General features: G+C 44.5%; 1 protein-coding gene and 1 long non-coding RNA gene across 2 annotated transcripts; both read right to left on the bottom strand.

Moving 5' to 3' along the window:
• Positions 1-2,067: 2,067 nt before the first annotated feature.
• On the bottom strand, positions 2,068-5,581 carry LOC112250895. The gene is made up of 3 exons (XR_002953587.2): positions 3,821-5,581; positions 3,503-3,534; positions 2,068-2,909 (listed from the first exon to the last, which is right to left on the bottom strand). It is a non-coding gene; the product is annotated as an uncharacterized LOC112250895 (long non-coding RNA).
• A 155-nt stretch (positions 5,582-5,736) lies between these two features.
• LOC112250896 (ubiquitin-conjugating enzyme E2 R2) lies at positions 5,737-21,800 on the bottom strand. The gene is made up of 5 exons (XM_024421422.2): positions 21,161-21,800; positions 10,364-10,450; positions 10,030-10,127; positions 6,921-7,055; positions 5,737-6,680 (listed from the first exon to the last, which is right to left on the bottom strand). The coding sequence occupies exons 1-5, from the start codon at positions 21,344-21,346 to the stop codon at positions 6,458-6,460; spliced, it is 729 nt and encodes a 242-aa protein (XP_024277190.1). The 5' UTR covers positions 21,347-21,800; the 3' UTR covers positions 5,737-6,457.
• Between the last annotated feature and the right edge of the window lie 902 nt (positions 21,801-22,702).

The raw sequence follows: 22,702 nt of genomic DNA on the forward strand, positions 1-22,702 counted from the left end.
TCAACAGCTTAGACTTTCTAGCCTTCCTACGCGTTTGTGGCAGAGACCTTACCTAGTAACTTAATAGCCATACATACTCCCCCCTCCCCGGTCATCTAGTGTACATCCTAATTAATTAACTGCTGTTTGGCTGTGAGTACCTCTCCTGCTAGCTGTACCCTGATGTATGAGGACTTGCTTAGTTTCATTTTGGACCCGAACAGAATTGCTTCTGTTTTGCTGAGGTGCAGAGATAGCTTGTTGTCTTTGTTGTTAGTGAGCTCTGCACTCAGTATACTTTCCAGTGTGGTTTGGTCATCTGCATAAAGAAACAGGTGACATGACATGAGCAAGCATCCTTCAAATAATGTATGTACAGCAGGAATAGCAGAGGCCCTAGCACACTCCCCTGTGGCATGCTACAGCTTATGGGTTTAGCCTCGGGGGCAAACCATTTACCTCAACCACTTGTTCCCTCCCCGACAAGTAGGACTTACCCCATTCAAGAGCAGTACTGCCCAACCCAAGAGCAGTACTGCCCAACCCAAGAGCAGTACTGCCCAACCCAAGAGCAGTACTGCCCAACCCAAGAGCAGTACTGCCCAACCCAAGAGCAGTACTGCCCAACCCAAGAGCAGTACTGCCCAACCCAAGAGCAGTACTGCCCAACCCAAGAGCAGTACTGCCCAACCCAAGAGCCTCTAGCTTGGCAAGTAGGATGCTATGATTAACTGTATCAAAAGCCTTCTGAAGATCAAGCAGCACCATTCCACATTTTGAAAGTTGTATAAACACATAAGCTTATAAAATTAAAAACATTTACTTACTTTGGAAGCATTTGTGGAAAACCTTACTTGGGAGATGCTAGATAAATGTAAAAAAGTTTCTGCTCTTCATCGCAAAGCATTATGATATCAAAGTTGCACATGCTGATTCGAAAGCAGTAGTCAAAAGAGTTAGTCTATACTGCTTTGGTGGAGGGGGAAATCCTTCAGGAGAGGGAGGATGATAAGGGTTCTACGGGTGGTAGAGTGCATCCCATAGACATGCAACTGGGAGAGGTAGTACTAAAGGCAAAATGGGAACAGAAATTAGAGCTTGAGCACAAGGAAAGGGAATGAGAACATGCAGCCAGACTAGAACAAGAAGAATGTGCGCATGCCATTCCATTGAAAGAGAGAGATGGAGCTGGAAGCGCGACAAAGGGAGATAGATCTGGAAGTACTCCGAATAAAGTCAGGCCACCCTGCACCCTCAGAGATTGATCATGGTAAGAACAGCCTGCTTGTACTGCCTTTCAACAAAAAGGAGGTGGATATATATATTTTACTCTGAGTGACTTGCTAAAACCCTAAAAATGGCTGCGAGACACATGGTCAAAAGTATGTGGACAACCCTTCAAATTAATGGATTTGGCTATTTCAGCCACACCCGTTGCTGACAGGTGTATAAAAATTGAGCACACCGACATGCAATAACACCTTTCCAACAAGTCAGTTTGTCAAATTTCTAACCTAGTCAACTGTAAGTGCTGTTCTTGTGAAGTGGAAACGTCTTGGAGCAACAACGACTCAGCCGTGAAGTAGTAAGCTACACAAGCTCACAGAATGGGACCTCCGAGTGCTGAAGCGAGTAGCGAGTAAAAACCATCTGTCCTCGGTTGTTTGTCGGGAGCTTCATGAAATGGGTTTCCATGGCCGAGCAGCTGTACACAAGCCTAAGAGCATCAAACGCAATGCCAAGCGTCGGCTGGCGTAAAGCTCACCGCCATTGGACTCTGGAGCAGTGAAAATGTGATCTCTGGAGTGATGAATTACGCTTCACCATCTAGTAATTCGACAGACGAATCTGGGTTTGGCGGATGCCAGGAGAACACTACCTGCCCGAATGCATAGCGCCAGCGGTAGTTTGGTGGAGGAGGAATAATGGTCTGGGGCTGGTTTTCATGGTTCAGGCTAGGTCCCTTAGTTCCGGTGAAGTGAAATCTTAACGCTACAGCATACAATTACATTCTAAAAAATTCTGTGCTTCCAACTTTTGTAGCAACAGTTTTGGGAAGGCCCTTTCCTGTTTCAGCATGACAATGCCCCCGTGCACAAAGTGAGGTCCATACAGAAATGGTTTGTCGAGATCAGTGTGGAACAACTTGGCCTGCACAGAGCCCTGAGCTCAACCCCATCGAACACCTTTGGGATGAATTGGAACGCCGACAGCGAGCCAGGCTTAAACTTAAGGCCATGTAGTATATTTGGTCACTGCTCCTCCAAAGTGTTTTTGTGGGAAAAGCTCAAAGTGTACGCCGCTTTCTCTCTCGACCAGAGTTCAAATTAGGACACAAAGCTGCTATCCTTCGGGCTTACGAATTGGTCCCAGAGGCTTATAGAATTATAAATATGGCATCAAAATGTTGAAAATCTGATTTCCCCCTTGCTGATCAGTGTCGGCAACCAGCACTGATAGTGAAGTAATGAAACATGCAGGTTTGGTGGACGACAGTGAGCTCCCCTGTGGTGGTCGGCGAACCCTCAACCTTCAGGCCCGTAGCCCTGCATGGCATCGAATGTGCTACTGTAGCGAATTAGATATCCCTGTTTATAAACACAGGGTCGCTACAGTTATTTGTGGTCATAAACATTTTTAGTTAACTCTGAGGGGGGAGGGTGTTGCATTTATTTTACAGTACAAGGGGAGGGTCATGTAAAAAAATAAAAAAATAAAAAGTTGGGAGTGCATTTCTTTTAATGAACCCACCAGTAAATTTCAATCTGTCTCCAAGTCCTCAAAAAGCTAGAAGTGTTTTTGTGAGTCATGTGACTCCCTCTCTCTTTCTGAGTGTGCTCTGAAGATATAAAATGGACCAGTTGGCCCATGTTCTCTCCAATCAGACAAGGATGAGGTCTTCTTCCTCAATGCCCAACAGGTGAGGTAGCCTGGGCAGACATAGAACACCATCAGATAATCAAAACAAACTGTTTGATGTGCTATTTGTTAACGGTGATGTACACATTATTTTGAGGTTGTTGCTCACACTACTGCAAGAAGAGCCATTTTGTAAGTGAATGAGCACCACCTGCCAACAGTTATGATGGAACTGTGGTGGAAAGTTCAGTTGTCTGTCTGTGTGATGTTTACTGTTGAATCTAATGCGGTTTCAGTTGGTCAGCAGATTGAAACCATGTGCAAACCGACACTATAGCTGACAACAGCCCCACGTATTTACTCTAGATTCTAGTGAAAGGTAATGTTGCCCCCTAGAGGTAAAAATACATAAGAGCCCTTTACAGGCCAATATAAATCTCTTCACACAAGGCCATTACTTGAATAACCATGTTAGGGTTGTGGCGATAAACTCTCCTTCAGGGTGACTGCAGGTTACATATCTCATCAACAACTTTCCTTGTCACCTGACCCCCTGATATCACAGTAGGGCCAAAAGGGCAACAACCTGAGTGCTGAGGTTAATCTAAAGTTAAGTGGCTTCTTTCGACACTCAAAATGAGAATAGCACACACAACATTCTTACCTCAGTTATCCCTGAGTGATACGTCCAAGTGTCTATAAGAGAACACATAACAGAATAAATAAGGAAGCTACAGTAGTACAGTATGCGTTTTTTTTGTTAAGGATTTAGTTGAGGAACACATCAGGAAATAATTTGTCGCCACCACCCCAGCTCTTAGGATGACTACAGGGTACCAATCTCATCAACTGACATCTGTCCTCAAAAAATGGCTAAAACCATTTGGATCAAGACTGTGATGTTAATCTAAAGTTAAGTGTATTGATTCTCTACATTCAACACTCAGGATAAGAAGAGGAAGTAGAGGAATAACCGTCTTACCTCAGAGTTATCCCCGAGTCATAGATTCCCATGGTCTAGAAAGGAACACAAATGGAGAAAGGAACAAATAAAGATGCTATAACAGTACTACTCAGTATGTGCCCCTTTAAGTCAAGGAAAGCATCAGGAAATCCTTTAGGTCTCCACCATCCCAACTGGGTGTCAGGGTGACTGTAGAGTACAGCTCTCATCATCAACTTTCCTTGTTACTTTAACAGCGACTTATTTTCACTTCTCTTAATTTACATTCAACACCCTGGATAAGAACAAGTGAGTCGAGGGAGAACAGTCTTACCTCAGGTAATACATCCCCACAGTATCTATAAAGAGAACACAAAACAAATGTATTTAATGAATAATTGCGAGCTAAGAATCGTATTCAATGAAAATATATTACCCCATAAACAGTCTATTATAATATCTATTAGAATATATCCATTCACTCCTGCTATAAGAAACAGCTCAAACCTCTAAGAAAGATCTTTATTTTGGTTTTAAATAGATTTACAAACCAAAAATAAAATAAAAAATACAAACAAGAAAAAATAAAACAAGTGATCGTCAAAATATCCAGATTGTATACAGTCTTTGAAGCAGAGGTGATAGGTTGGGGGGGACAGTTGTCCACACACAGTGAGAGGCTGTGGTGAGATTCACTTCGATGTGAAAAAGTTTGCGGTTTTGTTTTCCTTACTAACATCGGGGGTCCCTCTGTGATGCGACGACCAAATAGAAAGTCTGTATGAATGGGAAGGAAGGTAGCACATTGGGAGGAAACACACAGTAGATGATGAAAATGGCAACTTCACAAAATGAAATCCCACTTCCTTAAAACAAAATGGGGGTTGTTCACGAAACGCAACAGCCATATGTAGAATGTAAAAACAGTTAAGAATTCCTGATTAGATTGATGTATACATGCTTTATACTCAAGATGTTAACACAAAGAGTACATTTCTTCCCCGGTAAATCACCTATTGTCCTCTATTGGAAAAATACAGTAGAATACCTAAATGTTTCTGAATTGAAAAAATATAAAATGGTGGTAAAAGTACTACTAAGTCTAATGAATAACCCCCATGATATGGTGTTTAAAACAAAAGGTCAAGAATCAGATCACTAAGTACATGTAAGGGGGAAAAAACCAGTTGCTCCCACCTTACTCATTTTGAAGTAGAAGACGACATCAAAAGAAGCCCACTCAACTTAGTTATAACGGAGTATATGGGAATCAAGTGTCTTCCTACAGCCCTATACCGAGCCGGACACTGGCATGCTAGTGGGATGGCTGTATGACCTAACACTCAACATCCCTAGCATTCTTACGATGGGAAATGCCCTTCTCTCAAACGTCCCATCAAATAGTCAAGGCGTAACGATGAATGAGCATTTACACACCACTGAAGCAACAAACGTGGGGTTGTGTTAAATACTGTTAAATAGTTTCTATTTAATGCGTCAAATCCTGTGTGATGGAGCCACTTCCGTTGCGAGCACTTCTACAGACATATGTTTGGTAAAGTGACTGAGGAGTTTAAGCAAATCAGCTAATTCAAAATCGCTTATGTGCAAGACATCACTGTTACAGACTTGCCATAGGGACTGATGTTGAGTTAACGCAAACATTTTCTCGCAGCAAAGCATTCCTGCACTACATTTGAATAAAATAATGACCCACCACCCAAACATGCATATACACACACATTGAGACAATTATTCCTCAACTCCCATCTTTAAGTGATCAGTGGTGAGGAATCCCCCCCCTACTTACTATGACTGAGATGTGGTGACCTAGCTATCTTAAGATGAATGCACTAAGTCACAGGTAGCCTAGTGGTTAGAGCATTGGACTAGTAACCGAAAGGTTGCAAGACCAAATCCCCGAGCTGACAAGGTAAAAATCTGTCATTCTGGCCCTGAACAAGGCAGTTAACCCACTGTTCCTAGGCCGTCATTGTAAATAAGAATGTGTTCTTAACGGACTTCCCTAGTTAAATAAAACAGTGGATAATAGTGTCTGCTAAATGACTAAAATGTACGAGGTCTCCAAAAGAGTACACCAGCATCAGAACATCAACTGTCTGCAATACGCCCTTATCATTACAAACCACCAATTCATACAGTAAAACTAGACTCTGGAGCTAGGTAGACAGTGGCAGACAGTTGTGAGCCACCCCAGACCCAATAGTGAAATGTCAGGGGTCCCCTTAACCTCAGAAAGCTTCATGTGACAGGCAGGCTGGCCGGCATCACAAGGCTGTCAACCAGGTGAGAGGTCACCAAGTTCAGATGAACACTACTATCCCAGGCCTCTCTCTCCACACTGCCTCGGTGTCTGGATACACACTCTACAGGAGACCGAGCCCTTACCCAAAACTTTAAAAAGCAAGCGGTCATTGAGAGCAAACCATGGGAATCATTTGTAGAGCTAGCATTAGCTCCAACACTACACAGACAGGAAAATAAAAACACCAGAAACAAAATGGACAAACTAAATCTGTAGCTTTCTTTCAAAATGCATCTGGGTTTAGCGTGCAGGTGTGGCTGCACTACTGTGTGGGGGGGGTTGGAGTATGAGTTCAGTTTAAGGGGGTGGTGACAGGGGAGAGGAAGGGGTAGTGAGGCAATGGTGGGTCGTCAGGACTCCTCGGTTCCCGAGTCATCTTCGTCGTAGCAGCAGTCCTCGTCATCATCCTCATCTTCGTCCTCCAGGTCCTCGTCGTCATAGTAATCGTCGTAGAAGAGGTTGGAGCCCTCATCGGGGGGCGGGGCGCGGGTGCGGACGCAATACTCTGCCAGGGTTGTGGGCACCTTCACACCGTCGCGCTCAGCGTCTGCTTTGGTGGCGTGGACCTGCTTCCTGTTAGAGACAAGGAAGGGACATGACGAGGGCTGGATAACAGGGACATCCATCAACTGTGGAGGTGGTAAAGGGTGTACCTGATGGTTTGCGTATACTCTCTGTTCTCACACTCAATCTGTCTGCGCATGTGTGTGCCTACATAATGATCGTGTCGCTCTCTCTGTGCCTGGCCTTGCTCTTTGTGTGCCATATGATACATCTGTGTGTACGCGTGTGTGTGTGTGTGTGTGTGCCCACCTGATGATCTCTGCATACTCTCTGTCCTTGCCCTTGCTGTCTCTCCACTTGCGGTACATGACGGAGGCGTCCACGTTGGCTGGGGAGAAGGTGTTGGGCTCGTTGAGCAGAGAGATCACACTCAGCAGGATCGTCCTAAGAGGGAGAGTGAAGGAAAGAGGGAGGGAGAGACCGTGAAGGAACAGAAAGAGCAAGAGAGATGGAAATGAGTCAACACCAGGGTTAGAGGCAAAAAAGCCAATCAGCTAAGTCAATTTGCTCCTGTGTGGCTAATTGAAATCAGACTGTTCTGAAAGCAGCTAATCTGATACATTGATGGATGGACACAGACAGTTTGTTGTAGGGGTGTGAATATTGAAACATTTAGAACAAAATCCTTAACTGAAAAAACGTTTTCACACAGTGCAGTTATCACATAACTACTAACAGCTTCTGATCATCATCATAAAGTGCCATTGAAATGTAACAAACACCTAATTCAACAACGCTGTAGCGTTAGGAGATAAGTATCTTAAATTATTTGCCACCGATCTAAAGTGCTCCGCACATCAACGTCGTTGGATGAATGGCAGAGCGAGACAGGGAATCGACAGCAGCGAAGTATTGTATGACAATACTGAGAAGTTAAATGAGAAGGAGGTAAGGTGAGCTACAGTGGCAGTACATGTGCAATGCTTAACCATCTGAACCATCTGAAAAGGGAGGCACCGTGACCCAACCCGTTGCTGGCAGCCTTGTGATAAAGGACGGAGTGACAATATCACACCGCTGATTACAGTTGATATGCAGCCATTGTCAATGGTAGAGGACGTCGGCGTCACTGCCGTGACTGCACATCTAGAACAAGACGCCATGTCAAATAACGGTGAGGGCCTGGATGGAGAAATGATTGCTCTGCAAGTACAAATCCCGAGCTCTCAAACACCATGCGTGGCATTAACAACTGATTGTTGGACATCTATGAACACACGGTCATACATCACTGCAACAAGCCATAACATTGATGAGAAGTGGGACATGAAGTCCCATGTACTGACAACGGAGGTCGAGGAGGAAAGGGACAGCAGAGAACCTAAAACAGCATTGCTGAGTGGGAGACAACAGTGAGGTGAGCGCCGCCTGGTAAATAACCAGGACTGCAGTAGATTGAACTGCATTGTACCCTAGCAGTCATACGCAAGACAATATTTGAATTTGTAATTTATCTTATTTTATAAATAGGTTTTTTAAATGGCCGTTTAAACATTATGAACAATTGTATGTTTGTCAAATCCTTAGTTTGTTGTCGTGCTCAGGGGAAGCCTACACCTGGCTAATAAACAAAGACAAGTCCACTGATTGTGTCCGGTGGCGTAGCCTAGGCAAATGTCACCTCAGAACCGAACATGGCGGAGACGAAGGTAGCAACAGCTGAATGAATGATTCAAATGAAGAGGGAGGCAGCGAGTCAAAACTTGTGATATGACTGTACACAGCATTCTCGCTCCACTCCAACTTTTTCACACCCGTGGTCGCTCGGTCTCTGGGCAAAGAGCTACTGTAGTTGCCGCGCTGCCGAGGAGACCCAATGTACAAATTATATATCCGGCTGTGTGTGTGACAGTGTGTCTGTGTGTTGTAGTAAACTCAGAAAAAAAAAAAGAAACGTACTCTGGTGTGGCCACCAGCTGCATTAAGTACTGCAGTGCATCTCCTCCTCATGGACTGCACCTAGATTTGCCAGCTCTTGCTGTGAGATGTTACCCCACTGTTGCTGTGAGATGTTACCCCACCAAGGCACCTGCAAGTTCCCAGACATTTCTGAGGGGGGGGGGGAATGGCCCAAAAAAATCCTCCGAGCCAACAGGTTCCAAACTGAACGGGATTGAGATCCGGGCTCTTCGCTGGCCATGGCAGAACACTGACATTCCTGTCTTGCAGGAAATCAGCCATACTGCTCATTCTGTGCGTGATGGCATTGTCATGCCAAGATGAGCCTGCAGGAAGGGTAACACGAGGGAGGATGTCTTCCCTGCAAAGTACAGCGTTGAGATTGCCTGCAATGACAACAATCTCAGTCCGATGATGCTGTGACACATTGTCCCAGACCATGATGGACCCTCCACAAATTGATTCTGCTCCAGAGTATAGGCCTCGGTGTAACACTCATTCCTTCGATGATAACCGCAAATCCGACCATCACCCCTGGTGAGACAAAACCGCGACACGTCAGTGAAGAGCACTTTTTGCCAGTCCTGTCTGGTCCAGCGATGGTGGGTTTGTGCCCATAAGTGATGTTGTTGCCGGTGATGTCTGGTGAGGACCTGCCTTACAACAGGCCACTCTCAGCCTATCCAGCCACTCTCAGCCTATTGCGGACAGTCTGAGTACTGATGGAGCGATAGTGCGTTCCTGGCGTAACTCGGGCAGACGTTGTTGCCATCCTGTACCCGTCCCGCAGGTGTGATGTTCGGCTGTACCGATCCTGTGCAGGTGTTGTTGCACGTGGTCTGCCACTGTGAGGATGATCAGCTGTCAGTCCTGTCTCCCTGCAGCTCTGTCTTAGGCATCTCGGGACAGATATTGCAATTTATTGCCCTGGCCACATCTGCAGTCCTAATGCCTACTTGCAGCATGCGTAAGGCAAATTCACACAGATGAGCAGGGACCCTGGGCAGCTTTCTTTTGGTGTTTTTCAGAGTCAGTAGAAAGGCCTCTTTAGTGTCCTAAGTTTCCATAACTGTGACCTTAATTGCCTACCGTCTGTAAGCGGTTAGTGTAGTAACACTACTTCCACAGATGCATGTTCATGAATTGTTTATGGTTCATTGAACAAGCATGTTTAAACCCTTAACAACGAAGATCTGTGAAGTTACTTGGATTTTTCCGAATTATTTTTGGAATACAGGGTCCTGAAAAAGGTCTGTTTTTTTTTGTGCTGAGTTTGTGTGTGTGACAGTGTGTAGTAGTAGTATTATGTGTGAGTGAGTTATAAAAAAACATGGAAACAAGTAAACGGAATGAAATCAAATGTGTAAAAAATAAGTGTTTGATAAATTCCACATTGTTACTAACAGTCAAACAAATTTCAAAGATGAGTTTCAGTGAGGGAGAGAGAGCTGCTCTGTACCTGACATTCTGCGTGGGGTTCCATCTCTCAGAAGCCAGTTCTCCACTCTGGGGGTCGTCCACAGGGGGGTGCAGGATGGAGATGCACACGTCCCCATTCTACAGAAACACTTGCACACTTCAGTTACCAGCAATACATAAACCATCTATAAAACACACTACCTAGGCCATAGCCAAATGATATGACAACAAAGAATTAAAACGTTCTAATAGAAGATAACAAATCAAAGCAAATCAAGAGAAAAAGGGACATTGGACTATTATGAAGGGGACCCCCCCCCCCTCAAAAAAAATAGGTGATTGTGTAACAATGACAGTGTTGTGCTGTCTCTTACCTCATAGATGTTGGGGTGCCACATCTTGGTGAGGAAGCGGAAGGCCGGAGGAGAGTAGGGATAGTCAATGGGGAACTTGATCCGAGCCTGAGAGAAGAGGGGGAAGTGCACACCAATTAGTGATGCAAGAGGTAGAGGCCAGTTGAATAAGGTGTAAGAAAATACCTCTGGTCAAATGCCTTGTCATGGCTACTTTATTTAGGCCCGTCCTTAGCTTGGTACCAGATCAGTATGTGCTTTAGACAACTCCCCTATGTTGTCATGCCATAGACACTGGAGTGGCAGCTAGGGCTACCCTTCTACTTACAGTACCTGTAAAAGGGTTGGACACACCTAATCATTCAAGGGTTTGTCTTTCTTTTTACTATTTTCTACATTGTAGAATAATAGCGAAGACATCAAAACTATGAAATAACACAAATGGAATCATGTAGTAACCAAAAAAGCATTTATATCAAAATATATTTTATATTCTTCAAAGTAGCCACCCTTTGTCTTGATGACAGCTTTGTACACTCTTGGCATTCAACCAGCTTCACCTGGAATGCATTTCCAACAGTCTTGGAGTTCCCAGATATTTTGAGCACTTGTTGGCTGCTTTTACTTCACTTTGCGGTCCAACTCATCCCAAATCATCTCAATTTGGTTGAGGTCAGGGGGACTGTGGTCATCTGATGCAGCACTCCATCACTTTTCCCTTACACAGCCTGGAGGTGTGTTGGGTCATTGTCATGTTGAAAAACAAAATGACAGTCCCACTAAGCCCAAACCAGATGTGATGGCATATTGCATATTGTGCCTTGAATTCTAAATGAAATCACTGAAAGGGTCACCAGCAAAGCACCCCCACACCTCCTCCATGAACCAATCATAAGGAGATCATCCGTTCACATACTCTACGTGTCCCAAAGACAACGATTGGAACCAAAAATCTCAAATTTGGACTAGTCAGATCAAAAGGACAGATTTCCACCGGTCTAAATGTCCATTGCTCGTGTTTCTTGGCCCAAGCAAATCTATTCTTTATATTGGTGTCCTTTTGTAGTGGTTTCTTTGCAGCAATTCGACCATGGAGGCCTGATTCACGCAGTCTCCTCTGAACAGCTGATGTTGAGATGTGTCTGTTACTTGAACTCTGTGAAGCATTTACTTGGGCTGCAATTTCTGAGGCTGGTAACTCTAATGAACTTATCCTCTGCAGCAGAGGTAACTCTGGTTACTCTTTCCTGTGGCGGTCCTCATGAGATTTTAGCGCTGGATGATTTTTCCGACTGCACTTGAAGAAACGTTCAAAGTTCTTGAAATTTTCCGGATTGATGGACCTTCATGTCTTGAAAGTAATGATGGACTGTCATTTCTCTTTGCTTATTTGAGCGGCCATAATATGCACTTGTTCTTTTACCAAATAGGGCAATCTTCTGTATACCACCCCGAACTTGTCACAACACAAGTGATTGGCTCAAACGCATTAAGGAAAGAAACTCCAAAAATGTACTTGTAGGAAGGCACATCTGTTAATTGAAATGCATTCCAGGTGACTACCTCATGAAGCTGGTTGAGAGAATGCAAAGCTGTCATCAAGCCAAAGGGAGCTACTTGAAGAATCTCAAATATATTTTGATTTGTTTAACACTTTTTTGGTTACTACATGATTCCATATGTGCTATTTCATAGTTTTGACATCACTACTATTCCACAATGTAGAAAATAGCACAAATAAAAGAAAAACCCTGGAATGAGTAGGTGTCAAAACTTTTGACTGGTACTGTATCTCTCACAATGATAACCAGCTTAATAAACCGGCGAATAGGCTGTTTTATGTTTTTACAGCGGACCGACTGACGGATAAGGAATCCCCTGGTTAATTGACTCCAGAGCTTGGTGCTTTAACAGCAAACAGACAGGCTGAAAAGCTGAGGATATTGTATCCTCTTTTCTAAATGTAATCCAAAACTGATGTGTGGTAATACTGTGTCCACGCTGTATTAAGTAGTAAGGATCATCTAGCCAACACAACATTAAATACAGATGGTGGTTTTGAAGTGAACCAGACTGCTGTGTAAATTCAATCATAGATGGTGAACAGCACAAGCCTAACTAATGTGTGTGTAACTGGATACACCAGGCCTTCTGTGGTATTGTTCTGTATAGTGTGTACAGGCTGAGTGAAAAGCCCATGGTGATTGTGTTGTGTGTTTGGTAGACATTGTTGGGCTTGTCCCCCAGCTCTCATCACCACAGACAAGCCACCACTCACCATCCCCCCAGTAGACCCCCTACTCAGCTGACACACACACCACGCGCACACACCATGAATCCCAGTGGCAAGTAGAGCATGGGAGGGGTACCCTTCCTCAAGGCTCACGGTTCACCCGTGTGTGTGTGTGTCCAAAGGCAGGCACATACACCATAGTCTGCTGATCCTCCCCTCTGCCACCCCCTGCCCACACTCGCTGATTCGGCACAGTCAGCTGGTGCTCCCCATGCTGAGCCAAATGCCACGAGGGGGAGCGGGTGGGGGCGGGGGGTGTGTGTGTGTGTTGGGGGAGTGGGAACATGTACTTGGGGGGGGGGGCGTTGCGCACAAACTCCACACAAGCCTATGGCTTCCCTAACATTACACTTTTACTTAGGCCTAATGCTGATTGCATTGTACGAGTCAGTAGTGACTAGTAAATTGAACAGGAAGACATTGCCATATCTACCAGGTCCATACAACAACAAGTCCAGAATGGAAACCCTGGCAGGCCGAATAGAATCCTGTTTGCTTTTAAAGTCTGGCGCCATGCCTCCGAACTGGCTCGGGTCCAGAATGACTGGGGTTCACGCCAACACTCCACATACAGACAGCGAGAGAGAGACCGGCAACAACAGCCTTGCAGTTTACATACCAGCCTAGCTCCAGCAGTTCAGTGAGGACCAGTGTTAATGCAGAGCTCTGTAAGGTGAGCTCTGAGTGCAATATTCAAGCAATCGGCTTATTAAAAAGGGGGTACTGCATTTCATCACGTGCCTTATAGGAGGGCCTATAACACTTTCTCTGCCCACAGAGAGCCACAACATAAATCTCAATAATAATTTAAATAGATTTTTAAAAAACTAATTCCACAGAGCTTCTAAACATAGAGGCACAACATCGTAAGACTTCCGGGAACACTTGCGAAACAGACCAAGCAGGCCAGGCCAGGCCAGGCCAGGGTTTGAGAAGTGAAAAAGCATTCTGCAGTTGTTCATTTTCTTAAAATCTAAAAGCCACAACCTAGATTCGAGCCAATGTCTAAAGTAGTTGAACATGTTATTACACCAACTTCATGAAAGTGACATCTTTGAATTAGTCCAAAACAACTTTAAGAGTGCCTTTGTTTTGACGGCCTGCACATGCTCAGCACGGCGCGAGACGACCATTAGACCAGATGACATGTTTTTGCACATGAGCTTAGCTAGCCAACGTCGCCATGACGTCACCTAGACGTGTGATTGGGGATTTCTATTGGAGAAGCAGTTTTACCCGATCTTCATACTGTACAGTCCGTCTTTGATCATACTCTGCCCAAAATAGCCTACTTGATCGTATGAATGGAACAAAAGAGACACACCCAACCAACATAACTCAGGGCTTTATTTATTTGCATGAGTTAAATAAAACATAGAAAATGGCTGATCCAGGCTTGGTAAGAAAGAGAGAAAGATAAGGGAAACAGGAAAAGGAGGGAGGAAGGGTGTGTCCTCCACAGAGAGCACTGACTTGGCACTGTCGCCCTGCATGCCACTCACACAGCCCATGGCAGGCAGGCTGCACTCACAGGCAGGGAGGGAGGGAACTTTCCATGGCAGCAGAGAGAGCTGAATCCCCTGAATTGCCTGCAAAACTGACACCAAGCCTAGCGAGAGAGCAACACTCACACAAAGAGAGAAATAGAGAGAGGGAGGGCTGTGGAGTGACTGGGCTTAAAAAGTTGGCCTTGTTCATTCCCTCTGCTGCACCATGCCTACCTCATCAAGAGCATCCCAAGGAAAAGTCAAACAGAAGCTCAGAATAGGGACATTTGCTCCGTTTCTCTCCCTAATTCTGAACGCTACACACACTCCCTCTCTTCCTCTATAAATATCCCCTCCATGCCTGCAAGGCATGACTGTCTCTCATATCACATAGCCATGCCACACAGTGACACACCCTAGCCCGTAGCCCCAGAACAGAGCTCCTCAGTGCACACCCAGCCTCTCCTGGCTGCTCAGCTCCATGTCTCTTTGAAGTGAGGCTCTCCCGAGAGCCCTGTGGAAACAAGCAGCAACTGCTTTTAAGTATCACCCAGTAACAGGTACAGAACTGGGAGGACGTGTTGCTGCTTCAGTCAGGCAGGCAGGAGGAGGAGCGGCTGGCACAGGGAAAGCAAGAATATTTAGAGCAGAACTGCTTGGCTCAGCATCTACCTAGTAACCTACCAAGCCCATGTTTGTTTGAACATGCTCCCCTGCTCTCTTGCCACACTCTCCTTCTCATAGGATTTGAACAGTTAAAGTGATGCTCCACAGCTTTGGTATAATTTCAGCCAGTAGTTTTGAAAGTAGTGCTCACGAGGCAAAATGGTTCCTGAAAATTGTGCACAATTGTGTAATACATCATCCATTTCGTATGACACATACAATTTGTATGATATGTTTCGAATTCCATTTGTAAATGCTTAGGATCCTGGACTGCATCTTGAAGAGTTTCCGTGGTTAAAACGTGAAACGGTTTAAAACAGTTAACCTTGACACTGGAGCAAGGCAGTGGATTAAATTAGCCCCCGCAGGTGGAGATGCAAATGGCAATGAAGAATAAAACAGATACATTTTCTACTCTTTTAAAAGCTCGGTCTTGGACGGTGACCTAAACACTTGGATGGCAAAGCCAGTCAGGAAGAACAAACACACCTTGTTGAGGGAGGTTGGAATCAGGGCAAAGTAAACCAGGTTAGCTAAAGCAACCTAAACCCTAACAAAACTAATCATTATGTTCCTCCCAACGCACCACCTTCCCCTGTCTGCAGACCCCCCTTCTACCAGTCCCCAGGTGCTCTCTTTCTCTCTCCTATTCTCCCTCGGACTCGCTCTCCTGGCTGCTCAGTGTGAATGAAAAGGAACGTGTCCTTGAGAACAGCAGTGCACTGCGCACACACACATACATTCTAGTCTACAACACGTGTATGATACGAGGTGCTGTAGATTATCCTGCCCAGACCCAACAGGGTCCTGCCTCATTAACAAAACCTTTTCAGTGCGGTGGAGGAGGAGGAGGAGTAGGAGGAGGAAAAGTATGGGCACAGGCAGAGTACACTACACCAGAACCACTGTCAAGACTGAACGGCAGTCCACTTCAAACACAATTTGCCTAATCAGAATCTGCCAACAAACTTGACAGGATGAGGGCATGCCAAAACACAGACCTTTAGTATTGGAAGACAAGAATGCAGCTTTGCTGCACAAATATTCTACTGTTAGGCTCACTGAGAAATGAGTGAACTAAATTATAATTATTAACCTTTTCTGATACAAAGCATTACTGGTAGGTCTAATTCCCATGGAAGTAGGCTAAATTAGTGATTTATCCATGTAGGAGAGACATTGGATTTGCAAGTGCCTTTCATTCAACCTGATTCAGTCTAGCAATATCTGGACATACACTAAACTAGTCCAATGTTGGCCTATTTCTGAAAAAAGAAAAGCTGAAACAGACTGCCTATCAAATGGGGCCCAGTTCTCTTATCCCAGGCTAGGAACATGTAAGCACATGATCATGATGAGGCTGACCATTGGAAGGTGTACTGTCTAACTCTACCTCTACATGGGCCCCCATTCACTTCATGGCATGCTCGCTTTTCACAAGGCCCCCAGGGGACCAGCGTGTGAGCAGGGCCAGGAGTGGCACTGCCTCGCTCTCCCTTTCTCTCACTCCTACTCCCAGCTCTTATTTCTCTGTGACAGAGCCAGGCAGCCAGAGGAGGAAACATGACTCCAGCATTCATTTTGAAATACACCATTAAAACATTGGATGGAAATCTAAAAATAAAATGGCTCTCTCAATGGGTCGGGGTTTGCATTTCTCAACCACACCAAGTGTGGTTCCCGTCACACTCATCAGTGCTGACATTCCACTAACCCTAGGCTCTTAACACTATCGTGGCATAGGCTTACTTCTAAGATATTTTCTAGCTAGTGTAATTCGTGGCAGAAATCTCACGCTTCAACATGTAGATGACCTCATGGTTGAGGAAGTGTATGAATGATGCCACTCAAAAAGGAAGTAGCAGAGCTAGAGCAATTCCTCTTGTCATGACAGCCTTTGAACTCCAAGCAAAACATCATGCACTTCTCAAAGCAGAAAGGCTCTGTTATTAAAAGGAAAAAAAGGGGGCAGTCTTTGGCTCACTCTGCTTGAGGGATGTGTTGTTGACTATGCGAGTGAAGGGTTGGCTGGCTGGCTGTCGTAGTGGAAGGTTGCCAGGGACAGCTAAGCTAATGGGATTGCTGGCGTGTTAATGAAGGGTTGGGGAAGACAATGTAGTCCCCAAGAAGAAGAGAGATTATGAAGATGGCGGTGACAGTGATTATGTAGAACATTCTGCATCTTGATGGGCAGTGCAGATCTCCCCTGAGCTTCCAGCCCAGGCAGTGGTCATTCTGCTCTACGTCCCTGCCAGGACAAATTCTCTGGCCAGGTGACTTGGCTCCCTCTTGTCCCTGTCCCAGGGTCACACCAGGACCAGGCTGCAGTGCTGCTGCCACCCTGTCACTCTACTTCAGGCTGCAGGCCCTACCACGGCTGAGAACAACTCAAATTTTAGTTGTCACATGCGCCGAATACAACAGGTGTAGGTGAAATGCTTACTTACAATCCCTTAACTCTTTCTTAACTGCATTGTAGGTTAAAATATTTTTTTTAAGTTAACAATAACGAGGCTATATGCAGGGGGTACCGGTACCAAGTCAAAGTACAAGTTAGTCGAGGTAAAATATAGGTAGTGACTACGCATAGATAATAAAATGGGGGGAAATCAATGCAAATAGCCCGGGTAGCCATTTGATTAACTGTTCAGTAGTCTTATGGCTTGGGGGTAGAAGCTGTTAAGGAGCCTTTCGGACCTAGATTTGGCGCTCCGATACCGCTTGCTGTACGGTAGTAGAGAAAACAGTCTATGACTAGGGTGGCTGGAGTCTTTGACACCGCCTGGTATAGTGGTCCTGGATGGCAGAAAGCTTGGCACCAGTGATGTACTGGGACGTAAGCACTACCCTCTGTAGCGCCTTGCGGTCGGATGCCGAACAGTTGCCATACCAGGTGGTGATGCAACTAGTCAGGATGCTCTTGATTGTGCAGCTGTAGAACTTTTTTAGGATCTGAGAACCCATGCCATATCTTTTCAGTCTACTGAAGTGGAATAGGCATTGTAGTGTGCACTTTACAACTGTCTTGGTGTGTTTGGACCATGGTAGTTTGTTGGTGATGTGGACACCAAGGAACTTGAATCTCTAGACCGGCTCCACTAAAGACCCGTCGATGAGAATGGGGGCGTGCTCGTTCCACCTTTTCCTGAGTCCACAATCATCTCCTCTGTCATGATCACGTTGAGGGAGAGGTTGTTGTCATGGCACCACACTGTCAGGCCTCTGACCTTCCCCCAATAGGCTCTCTCATTGTTGTCGGTGATCAGGCCTACCACCGTTGTCGTCTGCAAACTTAATGACGGTGTTGGTGTCGTGCTTGGCCACACAGTTGTGGGTGAACAGGGAGTACAGGAGGGGACTAAGCATGCATCCCTGATGGGTCCCCCATGTTGAGGATTAGCGTGGCAGATATGTCGTTGCCTACCCTTACCACCTGGGGGCAGCCCATCAGGAAGTCCAGGATCCAGTTGCAGAGGGAGGTGTTTAGTACCAGGGTCCTTAGCTTCGTGATGAGCGCCTTAAAAGTGGCAGCTATACCCTTTAGCTCAGTGCAGATGTTGCCTGTAATCCATGGCTTCTGGTTGGGGTATGTACGTATGGTCACTGTGGGGCTGACGTCATCGATGCAGTTATTGATGAAGCCAGTGACTGATGTGGTATACACCTCAATGCCATCGGATGAATCCTGGAACATATTCCAGTCTGTGCTACTAAAACAGTCTTGTAGCTTAGCATCTGTGTCATCTGACCACTTCCATATTGAGTGAGTCACTGGTTCTTCCTACTTTAGTTTTTGCTTGTAAGCAGGAATTAGGAGGATAGATATTATGGTCAGATTTGCCAAATGGAGGGTGAGAGAGGTTTGTGCAGGTCTCTGTGTGGGGTAAAGGTGGTCTAGAGTTCTTTCCACAAGGTAGTTGTGTGATCCAGCAAAGAGTGTTTGGCCATGGCAAATATATAAATGAAGACAGAACTTGGCTGAATATCTACACATTGGCAATGAATGAGAGGATTTCCGACCCTAATAATGTCAAGTGTGTTGAGTCGCCCATTTGGAAAAGTGGTATAGGTTAATTCCACTTTTATTACTGTATTTTAGTTTGTTTGCCACTCTAGCATTAATATTTTGTTTGGTGACACGTGTACAGTCAGAGGAGTGGCACCCTGATGCCAACATGCTGCTCTGGGTTTGAATAGGCCTACGTCCAGTGGTGGAAAAAGTACCCAATTGTCATACGTAAAAGATACATAAATAGAAAATGACTCAAATGTGTAAGTCACCCAATAAAATCCTACTTGGGTAAAAGCATTTGGTTTGAAATATCCTTAAGCATCTAAAGCATATATATTTATAAGCATACATCATTTTAAATTCCTTATATTAAGCAAACCAGACAGCACCATTTTCATTTAGATAGCCAGGGGCACACTCCCAACATCATTTACAAACAAAGCATGTGTTTAGTGAGTCCGCCACTTAAGTACTTTACACCATTGCCTACGTCACGGTTTGACTCAGACTCTTTTCAATAAATATACACAAGCAGCATGTCACAGAGGGTTTGTCTAACCTGTGTAGACAGGGAGGGTCTTCGTCAGAACGTGGAAACGGTTTCCTCTAACGTCTCCAACAAACCAATGAGTCACAGGTCTGCTGTGTATTTCACAGTCAAGCATTGCATTGCTGGCCCAACAATTCAATCTCGTACACAGCACCCACAATACACATGTTCCTATAAATCTCTGTTCCTACCCACAATACACATGTTTCTATCTAGCACAGCTCAAGCATAGCCTACTGTGCTACCCAGAAAAGACTGGAAGCAGGTATCTGAATAAAAAGAGTTAGATTCGTGTTTCCAATGACATAAACCAATTAGTAGGCCACCCGATTCCAACGTTGGTAGTTTCATTGATGAAAAGAATACACTGCACTGATGCTCATGCTCCCATGGATGCCTGATGAAGACGTAAGGGTCTAAAAGTTGTTCTAAATAAATATCACCTGGGAGCATGAGCAGCAGTGTGTAGCATTTTCTGTATTCAATGAGTCGGCCTATAACTCCAGCACCTGTGGAAAGTACCTGGATGTGTGGCTGTACTTCAGCTTTAGTTTCATTGATACTCTTGCATTAACCTTGGATTTGATTAATAAATGAAGATAATATGTGTGTTCTATTGGGTGATTACAACAATCAAATATCAATGACAAACAATACATACTGACACCAGGCTATAATACTGGGTGCTTAGTCAATTTGGAACAAGTTGGACAATGCTATCTGCTGCTATTGCTTAGCTATGAAAACAAAGGAACTGGGTTTAGTTCAACGTATTATAGGAACCAGTGGAGGCTGCTGAGGGGAGGACGGCTCATTAATGGCTGGAACGGAGTGGAAACCATGCGTTTGATACCATTATACTAATTTCACTCCAGCATTACCACGAGCCCGTCCTGTCCAATTAAGGTGCCACCAACCTGTCATAGGAACCTACAATACATTAGAAATGAGGTCTACTTAATTGGTATTTATCATTATCAGCAGCTGTATATCAATAACATGTGTTACATTTCAAGCCACCACAGAAAGTAAATGTGGCTTTGGATGTGATACATTGTCATAGTGTAATAAACATGCGTTTGGCAATGATTGACAACATTTAAATTCCAAGAAGAAAGAAGTCCTATTACGTTATTGGGAGGTCTTTAGGGTTAAAACATGGACATACATTGACAGGACCAATCTATGAACAATAAAGCAATGGCAACATACAGACTTAACAAAACGAACAGCGCTGTTAATTCTGCCTGACTGGCCACAGTGATATCATTTGGCAATGTTTATTTCTTCAAATTATCTGTTAACATCATAACATGTTTTGTTGGTTGTCAGATGTAGATCAGCAGCACAGGAGGCTGCAGAGGGTAGGACGGCTCATAACTCTGGAATGGTATTAACTCATTGAAACCATATGTTTGACATCATTCCAATCCAGCCATTACTATGAGTCCATCCTCCCCAGTTAAGGTCCCACCAGCCACCTGTGGTCAACTGGTCAACTCAGCAAACTAGGCCAGGTTCGAGGTTGTCAGACAGTTTTCAATAGTTAGGTACTTCAAACAAAGGTGACAAAATATAGCACAATTGCTACCTCCGTAACATTTACAGAAGTAATCCTGTTACAGTATCTACAGTAGACATTAACTTCTAGCTTGGGACAAGAGTGAACACTGACCAGGCACATAAATAATCAGTCTGGTGACCCAAGCACATTCGTGCGATGAGGAGCGACAAAAACACTGCGACAGTAAGTGATTTGATAGCTAGCTAGTTAGCGATCTTGTTAAATATTCAGCAATTGAATACTCACCTTAAAATAACCTCCCTCATAGTGAGTATTTGGGGGTCCAAATATAGCAACTTCCCAGTTGTACAAGTCTGATTCGTCCACTAAAGTTATCCTGAACCCTTCAACTGGCTCCTCTTGAAGACTTTTCATTTCTAGCATGAGTGCTTTTTGGGAACTGGCTACATGATGATGTCCATGCTGAGCCATATTCCGCGACGATCTGTTTAAAATACCTATCTAGAGCTTTTTATATAAAATGTAGCTAGCTAGCTACTTAAATCACCCTCCCAGAAACCGTTTGATTGTTCACTCGTTTCCCCACAAAGTCTCAACAATTCTCCGCTGTTATTACGTTCGGTTCTCTTCCACTGTGATCGAACAAACCCATAAATCTCTCGCTTACAACCAACCCAACGCTAGCTTGCTAGCATTTCTCGCGAATCTGTTGTTGATCTTCCCCTGGAGGGCAACGGAACGCTTCCTCATTGACTCAAAGCCAGATTTGAGCAACGGAAATGTTTATAGTCAAAGCAAACTAGAAATCACAAACAAATGAACGACTGTCCGAGAGAGTAGGGAAAGATCTCCCCTCCTACAGCAGCTGCTTCACCGTGTCGCAACTGAAGTCGCTTAAGCTGGTCCCACAAAGCTTTATGCCATGAGCAGTGAAATGCTAGCAATGCTTTCTGGGAATCGAAGTTAAACAGGACACATAGCCTCCAAAAAATAAAAACGCAACATAAAGTGTTTGTTTCATGAGCTGAACCAAAAGATCTCAGAAATGTCCCATATGCACAAAAAGCGTATTTCTCTAAAACGTTATGCACAAATTTGCTTACATCCCTGTTAGAGAGCATTTCTCCTTTGCCAAGATAATCAATCCACCTGACAGGTGTGGCATATCAAAAAAACAGATTAAACAGCATGATCATTACACAGGTGCACATTGTACTGGGGACATTCTAAAATGTGCATTTTTTTGTCACACAACACAATGCCACAAATGTCTCAAGTTTTGAGGGAGCGTGCAATTGGAATGCCGGATGTAGGAATGTCCACCAGAGAATTGAATGTTCATTTCTCTACCATAAGCCACCTCCGGCTTCTTCACCTGTGGGATCATCTGGGGAGAGGGGTGCTGAGGGAGTATTTCTGTCTGTAATAAAGGAGTTTTTTGTTGGGGGGAAAACTCATTATGATGGGCTGGGCCTGGCTCCCCAGTGGGTGGGCCTATGCACACCCATGGCTGCACCCCTGCCCAGTCATGTGAAATCCATAGATTAGGGCCTAATCAATTTATTTAAATTGACCAATTTCCTTCTATGAACTGTAACTCGTAAAATCTAATTGTTACATTTATATTTTTGTTCAGTATACACAAGCTACATTGATAATTTAATCAGACTTGCACACAAAGAAAAGTACATGCAATTTCACTGAATATACAAATACAAAACAGGAATTATAATGAATCAGTCAAAGGAAAGATAAAAGATGTGAAAGCAGCTCAGCCTTTATTTCAATTTGGGTAGACTTATCCGTTCTTTAAAGGGAATGTTGATA

This window comes from Oncorhynchus tshawytscha, linkage group LG05 (genome assembly GCF_018296145.1).
Source record: "Oncorhynchus tshawytscha isolate Ot180627B linkage group LG05, Otsh_v2.0, whole genome shotgun sequence".
In the NCBI taxonomy this organism is placed as follows: domain Eukaryota; kingdom Metazoa; phylum Chordata; class Actinopteri; order Salmoniformes; family Salmonidae; genus Oncorhynchus; species Oncorhynchus tshawytscha.

Excerpts from the sequence above, each read along its gene's own strand:
- LOC112250896 (XM_024421422.2), bottom strand. The coding sequence starts at position 21,346 with ATGGCTCAGCATGGACATCATCATGTAGCCAGTTCCCAAAAAGCACTC. Across the intron at positions 10,451-21,160 it reads ATGAGGGAGGTTATTTTAAG|GCTCGGATCAAGTTCCCCAT; the intron begins GTGAGTATTCAA and ends CTCTTCTCTCAG. Across the intron at positions 7,056-10,029 it reads AACCCCACGCAGAATGTCAG|GACGATCCTGCTGAGTGTGA; the intron begins GTACAGAGCAGC and ends TCTCCCTCTTAG.